This window comes from Equus quagga, chromosome 17 (genome assembly GCF_021613505.1).
Source record: "Equus quagga isolate Etosha38 chromosome 17, UCLA_HA_Equagga_1.0, whole genome shotgun sequence".
Taxonomy (NCBI): domain Eukaryota; kingdom Metazoa; phylum Chordata; class Mammalia; order Perissodactyla; family Equidae; genus Equus; species Equus quagga.
The window spans coordinates 27414075-27421745 of NC_060283.1; the positions used below are offsets into that span (position 1 = coordinate 27414075).

The 7671-nt window shown below is 57.0% G+C and overlaps 1 protein-coding gene across 37 annotated transcripts in view; it reads left to right on the plus strand.

Moving 5' to 3' along the window:
• Positions 1–7398, plus strand: part of MADD (MAP kinase activating death domain) — a 38581-nt gene extending 31183 nt beyond the window's left edge. For 34 of the 37 annotated variants that reach the window (XM_046643174.1, XM_046643177.1, XM_046643179.1 and 31 more), the window contains 6 exons: positions 1205–1369; positions 1600–1672; positions 1812–1918; positions 4057–4126; positions 5961–6007; positions 6359–7398. In XM_046643174.1, the coding sequence (XP_046499130.1) occupies positions 1205–1369; positions 1600–1672; positions 1812–1918; positions 4057–4126; positions 5961–6007; positions 6359–6463 (567 nt within the window). In that variant the 3' untranslated portion in view covers positions 6464–7398. Of the gene's footprint in view, positions 1–1204; positions 1370–1599; positions 1673–1811; positions 1919–4056; positions 4127–5960; positions 6008–6358 lie in introns of those variants that run through there. The other 3 variants (XM_046643203.1, XM_046643210.1, XR_006885749.1) reach the window with 2 other exon arrangements.
• The last annotated feature ends 273 nt before the right edge of the window (positions 7399–7671 follow it).

Sequence of the window (7671 nt, forward strand, 5' to 3'; positions counted from 1 at the left end):
GAAGAGTATTCCAGGATACTTGAGGTAGAATGGACGGGACCTGCTGGTGTCGTTAGAAGGAGAGGAAGGGGTCTTACATCCCTCCTTCATTTCTGGCGTGGGCAGCGGGGTGGGTGGCGACACCACGTACTCAAACAGGGGACTCAGAAGGAGGGTCCGCCCGGGAGGAGATGCTGAGTTCAGATTTGGACGTGATGAGTTCGAGGTGCTGCTTGTGACACATATGGAGAGAGGGAGGTTCATGAACTGAGGAAGATGGGTCTCCTGTGGAGAAAGATGTGAGAACTGTCACCATGGTCATAATAATTATTATTGTATTTCTCTAATTATTCGTCATTATAGCAGCTAACTCTAGAATACTTTCTATGCCCCTGCCTTTGTTCTCAGAGTTTTATGGACATTAACTTACTTTGTACTAACTCCGTGAAGTAATTACTGTTACTGTCCTCGTCTCACACGTGAGGGAATGTAGATGCAGATTGATTTGCTCAAGGTGACACAGCGAAGTAATGGGACAGCAGGGGTCTGGGCCCAGGTGGTCTGACCTTAGACCTGTGCTCTAAAGCATTGTGCTTTAACATCTCCCGTAACAGTTGGAGCCGGAAGAATGGAGCCGTCACCGGAGGGAGAGTGTTGACCAAGAGGAGGATGTGAAGGGGGACTTTACCTGTTAATTGATAGCATCCTGTATTGTGTAATTTTTTTGTAATAAGCATTGCCCATGTGTCACTTGTGTAGTTAATTTTTTTAAAAATTGCAGAAATAGAGCCAAGCCAGGATTAGAAAATGCGTTGGTTCCATTTTTCTCCTTGGTTAAGTCTGCCGTAATCCCCTGCCTCTGTGCTTGTCAGCAGAGATGATCCCTGAGGTTGTGAGACGGAGGCATGAGCTATCCTTTAAATACTCTAAGTGTGGGACATAGAGGAGGTAATAAACGTTGGTTGAACTGAAAAGTTGCCCTCCTTCGCGCTCCCAGCCTCCTTCCGGTGACGCCTTTTCTTTCAGCAAACCTTCTTGTGGACACTGTGTCCAGCAGTTCAGTCTTTGTGTCTCCACCTAAGGAAGCCTGTGAGCGTAACAGAAAACCTGTCTGGGAGGGGTGCCCCCAGGGCCATCCTTTCCCTGTGGGGACAGCGTCGAGTGGCCTGGGGTGGGCGAGATTCAAGCCGACCGGAACCGCGGACTGCTCTGTGCGCGTCTGCAGGTGTGCGACGACTGCGTGGTGTTGCGCAGTAACATCGGGACGGTGTACGAGCGCTGGTGGTACGAGAAGCTCATCAACATGACCTACTGCCCCAAGACCAAGGTGTTGTGCTTGTGGCGCAGAAACGGCTCTGAGACCCAGCTCAACAAATTCTATACTAAGAAGGTACCCACGGGGAGGTGCACGTTGAGGGCAAAGTGTTCAGTTTCTCGCAGAGAAGTTAAAATTCCAAAATCCATGCCTGGAGCCCCACTTTGCCTCTGGCTGCTGTGTCGGGTGGGTGGCGCTGTCTCTGAGGTCCTGGCACGGGCCCAGGCCTTCAGCAGCCGTTTGAGAGCAGAGGGTGGGACCTCAGGAAGGCCTGTGTGACAGGACGGCTCTCCCCTGTGCCGCAGTGTCGGGAGCTGTACTACTGCGTGAAGGACAGCATGGAGCGTGCCGCCGCCCGACAGCAGAGCATCAAACCCGGTGAGACAGCACAGTCCCCTGAGCCAGGGCCTTCCGTTTGTGTCCGTCGGTCCTTCTGAGTGTCAGAGACCTGGCAAGGGAGCTGGGCCTGGGCTTCCTCACGTCCCCACTGAGCTGATGGCCTCCTCCGTCACCACAGGACCTGAACTAGGCGGCGAGTTCCCCGTGCAGGACATGAAGACTGGTGAGGGTGGCTTGCTGCAGGTCACCCTAGAAGGGATCAATCTCAAGTTCATGCACAACCAGGTAGGTGCAGGTGGCACCGCGGGCTTCCTAGCCCTGTTCTTCCATTGGCCATAAGGATCGGTGTCCAGGTCCCCAGTGCTTTCCCAGTGAGCATGAGACAGGGTCTGGGGCCAGTGGGAGAATCGGAGCAGCTGGCCCAGAGAGAGAGAGCAGAGGGGAGGGCACAGGGCTGTTGGGAGCACCGTGCCGGAGCCGCAGGGAGCCTGCGGGAGGCCAGGCAGGTGAGGGAGCCATGGCGGCTGGGCCGCCTCGTCCGTTAGACTGAGCTCAGTGTGAGTGGGAGCGTCTCCCTTGGCCCTTCGCCGCACAGTGTCTGCCTTCCCTCCTCCCCAGGGTGTGCTTTTGCTTGGTGGTTTTGCTTTGAGATCTAGACCGGCCCGTCTCCTCGTGTGTTTCCGGTGTGCGTGAAGCTTGTGTGCGTGTGAGCAGCTCGCGTCCGTCCTACGTGGAGTGTGTGTGTTTATTTGCCTTTTTCTCCTGCTGATTCTTCTTCCTATTCTTTTCCTTCCTCTGAGTGTCCCACCGTCCCCTGCTCCACAGGCCCTGCTCCCCTTCTTTTGGCTGGGGAGCACTTCAGGAGACATCCTCCCCTCGTGATTCCATCATAGAGCTGACTTTTTTTTCTCTTGGTCTTTTAACACAGTGTTACTTTTTCTCTCAGTGGACATTCCTTAAGCTAATTCCTTTCTGAGGCCAGCGCATCATCCCAGGTCCGTTCCCAGTTCTGACTCTTCACACAAGTGCCTTCCTTACCCCTTCCCCGGTGTGCTGGTTCCTCCCCTCGAGGCCCTGAGCCAGATCCCACCGTGCGAAGCACCACACCCCAGCCAGGCGGCAGATACGCAGAGGGTTGTGAACATCCGCACTCGGGCCTTCCTCCTCTGGCCATTTTAGTTCTGCTTTCAGGAATCTAGCTAGGCAGCTTTGGGGCGGTGGGCAGCAGCTGCCCAGGTGTCCTGGCAGTATGTTTTCAATAGTGTGTTAGCTATTAGTAATATTAGTGTACTAAATAGTGTATTTAAGACCTTAGGGTCAGCCCCAAGAGGGCTTTACTTAAGTGCTTTTCTGGAGCATGAAGGAGCCGGCCCTTCTTGGTGAGCAGGCTTCTGGCTGCATTTGATGCTGCCGCCTTCTCTTCTGAAGAAGAGGTCTCGTCAGACAACACCGGGTGCCCTGCCTCTTCTGGGTCCCACCCTCGGTGTCGCCCCTTCGCACTGACCACATGGTCTAATGGACAAAGCATGTGTAAGCTGGTTTGTAGTTTCAGGCTTTGCCCCAGAAGCGAGATCCTGCAGAGAGTGGGTCAAACCCTGACTTAGAGTCTGGTAGTGCAATCACAGCCTCGGGGGGGGGCCTCCTTCTGCCGCCTGACTGTCAGCTGTGGGGGAGGGAGCCTCGGCCCCACGGGGGGAGTTGCACAGTGTGGGGTAACTGGTGGGAAGAGTGTGGGCTGTGGAGTCAGGACCTACTTGCATTTGAAACGCAGCTTTATTATTCAGGGACAAATAAACGTTCTGATCCTGTGCCCTCATCTATAAAAGGAGGGTCGTGCCATCCACGGGACCAGGCAGGTGGAGGGATTACAGAGAGTATTTGGAGAAATGCTAGGAGGTGCTCCCAAGCGGTAGCTGGTACTGTTACTAGCGCATCCTTTTTGGGAGAGCCTGCATCCTGTTTCAAGGAAGAGACCCACACCTCCCAACCCAAGGACAGTCCGAGGGGAGCTTTGCGCCCGTGCCAGCCCTCTGCGCCGGAGGAGGATGCATGGAAGGGGAGCGAGCTAATGAGCCGAGTGAGGGGACCCCTGGGGCACAGTGTCCTACCAACGCTGCCCTGGGCACAGGGACGGGCGGGCAGCCCAGGCCAGCAGAGGGGCCTTTGGGTTGGGTTTGACCATTAAAACTAACGCCTTCATTTCTCTCCCATGCTTTCTCCTCCGGCCAGGAGCGGAAGGTACATGCCCTTTCTGCTATCTTTGCTTCTTAGCGCTTTTGAGTTGTGTGTGTGTGGATTCTTCTGTCCTCCCTTTGGGAAGCAGGTTTTCTGTGTGTGGGTGGGGCTGTAGCTGGGAGAGTGGGCTTTGTGGGGCAGTGGGGGAGCCTCTGGGCCTTACCCCACCCTCCCTCCCTCTCTTGCAGGTTTTCATAGAGCTGAATCACATTAAAAAGTGCAATACAGTTCGAGGCGTCTTTGTCCTGGAGGAATTTGGTAATTACACTATTTTGCTCTTAGGTCTGGACTCACATGGCAGTAACTCAACACCTCTGAGCTCCAGAGGAGGGACGAGAGGCAGAGAGAAGGATCTCTGCAGAGAGCCAGGAGGAGCAGGAGTGACAGGAAAGAAAAGGGAACCCTGAGCTGAGAGAAAGGAAGGAGAGACAATGGCTGCTAGGGAATGGGTCACAGAAGAGCAGGTGGCCTTAGGCGGGTCAGAGTTTAGAGATGGCACTAGAGACGGTCAGTGAACCAGCGCCACCTCCCCTTGCTTGGCCAGCCAGTGGTCAGAAAGTTCTGGGGCGGAGCAGTCGGGCCGTCCCAAGCTCTGCTGTGCTCCTGTTGCTGCTGCGGTCCCTGTAGCAGCCAGAGCTCCATGCAGTCACCCTGTGCCACCGTCTCCGCCTAGCCTCTGTGCTAGAGGAGGGGTGTGGCGGAACAGGCGCACTCACTCTCAGGGCAGAGAAGCCTAGTGGGCCTCAGAGGCAGATGGGCAGTTGGAGCTGGGAACCGGGAGCCACCTCCCCCCAGCCATGCGCTGACAAGTAGTGTAGGGGTTCTCACCCTGGGGCTTTGAGTTCCTGCTGTGTTTGTGCTTCATTCTTTTGTGCCCCTCATTGCTGCTATGAAAACCTTCGTCCTCCAGCAGGTAAAGTGACCTCGGCTCGTGCTGCCTCTCCCCAGGTCCCCACAATGGCTGGGGCCGGCTCCCTTCAATCAGACCAGCTGCTCACATGGCCAATTTGTCTTTTCCTTTCTCTCCCCACCCTCTTCCTTCCCAGCCTCCTCCACCCTCGTGCTGACTCACTGGTTCTGAGTTTTCTGCCCTGTGTGCCCCCTTGTCTCTTCTCCCAGAGAGATATTTGGGGGACTCTTCCAACTCAGAAGGATCTGGGCTTCTTGCTGTACTTTGAGGAGTTTATTCCCTCTTAACCCTGGGTGCCCCGGATTCTACCTCCTAGGGTCAGAAGAAGGTGTGGCCAACTCTCATCCCACCTTTTCTGGCCTCCAGGGGGATGCCACGCCCCTCTGCTCCCCATCTCCAGGGGCCGTGAGGATGGCTGAGCCCAGGGGCCTTACTCCTTGCTCTGGCCAGGCAGATCCCCTGCATGGCTGGGACAGGGGTCACTCTTAGTCTTGCATTCCGGGCTGTGGACACGTGTGTATTTTGCCTGGCGCTCCCTGTCACCTCCCTCGCCTGTCTCTTCTGCTCGGCGTGTCTGCTCCACAGCCCTCTGACGCTCTCCCTCACACAGGCAGGCCCGGGCCTCTCCTGCCACTCAGGGAGGGAAGCTTACAAGGCTGGCGGGTCTAGGGTCATGCCACTTCTTCATCCAGCCACAGGCCCCTCCCTGGGGGCTGGGAGACAGGGAGCCGTGTTTAACATGACCAGAGTTTCGGGCTGGTGACAGGGATGAGTTCTTGGGCATCTCAGCCAGGTGAGGCACAGGCTAGAGACAGCCCTCTCTCTCGCCCCAAATCTGAGACTGCCCCACCACACTGCTCAGCTGCATCGGACAGGAGCAGTGACCAGGCTGGTCACAAGCCAGCCCGCTCCCTGCCGGGGCTCTCAGAGGCGTGGGTAGAGTCACAGCCATCGAGCAGGAGCCACTGCAGGCCTCAGGGGTCTGACTAAGGACTGTGGGGCAGTGTCCTCTCCTCCAGCAGGGGCTGCACAGAAGCTGTCATGGCCTAAGCTGCTGCAGCCCCTGGGCGAGGCTCAGAGGGGAAGGGGACCCTGGTGCCGGGCGCAGCCGCCTGGGGGAGCATGGCACTGTCGCTCTTGGTTTTGAACTTTCTGTTTTGTTTCTTGCCCGTCCGGTTTTAGTTCCTGAAATTAAAGAAGTGGTGAGCCACAAGTACAAGACACCCATGGTGAGTATGTCGCCCAACCCTGACAGGCCAGTCTGCTCAGGGTTCCCTGGGGACCTTCGAACAGGAGTGGGGTGGGCCCTCTGAGAGCACGGGGTGATTAGGAGTGGTTTGAGAGGCGAATTTTATCTAGATGCCAAAGATTCAACTGAAGCGGAAACAGGTCTTCAGGCCCGGGAGAGAGACATACTAACCCCTCTCCCACTGGCCAGCTCCGCGGCCTTGCCTGCAACTCTTGAGCCCAGAGGCCTGTGCCCCGTCTTAGGGCAGGAGTTTTCCACTTGGCAGATCTCCGCGTGTGAGGAGGTAGGACTCTCAGTGACGTTGATCTGTCTGGTTTTCTCTCCTCTGTAGGCCCATGAGATCTGCTACTCTGTGTTGTGTCTCTTCTCGTACGTGGCAGCAGTTCGCAGCAGCGAGGAAGATCTCAGAACCCCGCCCCGGCCCGTCTCCAGCTGATGGAGAGGGCTTGAGGCTGCGCCAGCCCAGGGGAGGCCCCTTACCTCTCGCTGCTCGCGAGTGCACGATGCTGCTGTGACTGAGAAGTGGGTGGTGCGTGAATGTTCTCTGCGAGCCCCTCTCCGTGGCTCAGTTGGTTCCCAGTTACGTGTTTCTCTCGGTGTGTCTTAGTGTGTCTGTCACAGGCTGAGCTAGTCTCTCCCACCTGCTCCCTCTCCGCTCCCAGAGGACCAGCCTGCTGTCCCCCTCAGGGCTCAAGAGTGTGTGTGTGTGTCTGTCTGCTGGGCCAGTGGCGTCTGAGTACTCAGTACAGGCCAGTGCGAGCCCACTGTTCCGTGTCCTGGAGACATTCATTCGTGTTGTGGTTCATTGTCCTTGGCGTTGTGACCCTCCAGTGTGGACTCCAGTGCACGACTGGGCACCTGGAGCATTCCACTCTGGGGAGTGAGGGAAACTCGAGGCCTGTCCTCCCAGACGAGGCGGGGACGGCCAGAGAAAGGAAGGGAGAGTCAGGGGCAGCAGAGTGAGGGCCACCCCACCCCCCATTTCCTTACGAATTCCCAAGCTGGCAGCTCCTGCCCACGGGCCGCGGGCCTTGCTGTTGCCTCCCAGGCCTCCACCCCTGTGGTGGGGCTGCACTGAGGGGCTGCATTTGCTGAGCAGCCATTTCCCTATGGTCTGCCTTGCCTTCGGCATGAGAAAACACATTGGTCAGGGACCACTTGCTGCCATGCCTGGGAAGCTGGTGGGATGGGAACAGGCCAGGTTGAGTGTACACGTCTGTGTCTGCAGGCAGCATCTCCTGGCACTCGCTGCCAGAAGGGAGAGTTGCCCTGGCAGTGGGCAAGAGATGGTTGTAAATATTTCAGCTCCACGTTATTTATAGAAAATGTACAGATGCGTGAATGTGCAATAAATGTCCTAACTCCCCTTGGGCTCCTGGCTGCCTTGCGTTGAATGATGCTGCCTCTCAGCCTGGGCCCGAGGAAAGCTGGCCCTGGCCTCTGCACAGGTGCCTCTGGCCTGAAGGAAGCAGGGAGACGAGCTCATGCCCATGCGAGCTCTGGCCCGGCGGCTCGCCACGACACTTCCTGGGCTCTCAGGGAGGCTGTGGGAGGGGGACTTCCTCCCCTATGGCACCTGAGGGCCCCCAGGGGGCTGCTCTTCTGGGAACTGGCCACTAGAGGGAGCACCAACCTGGGCTTTGA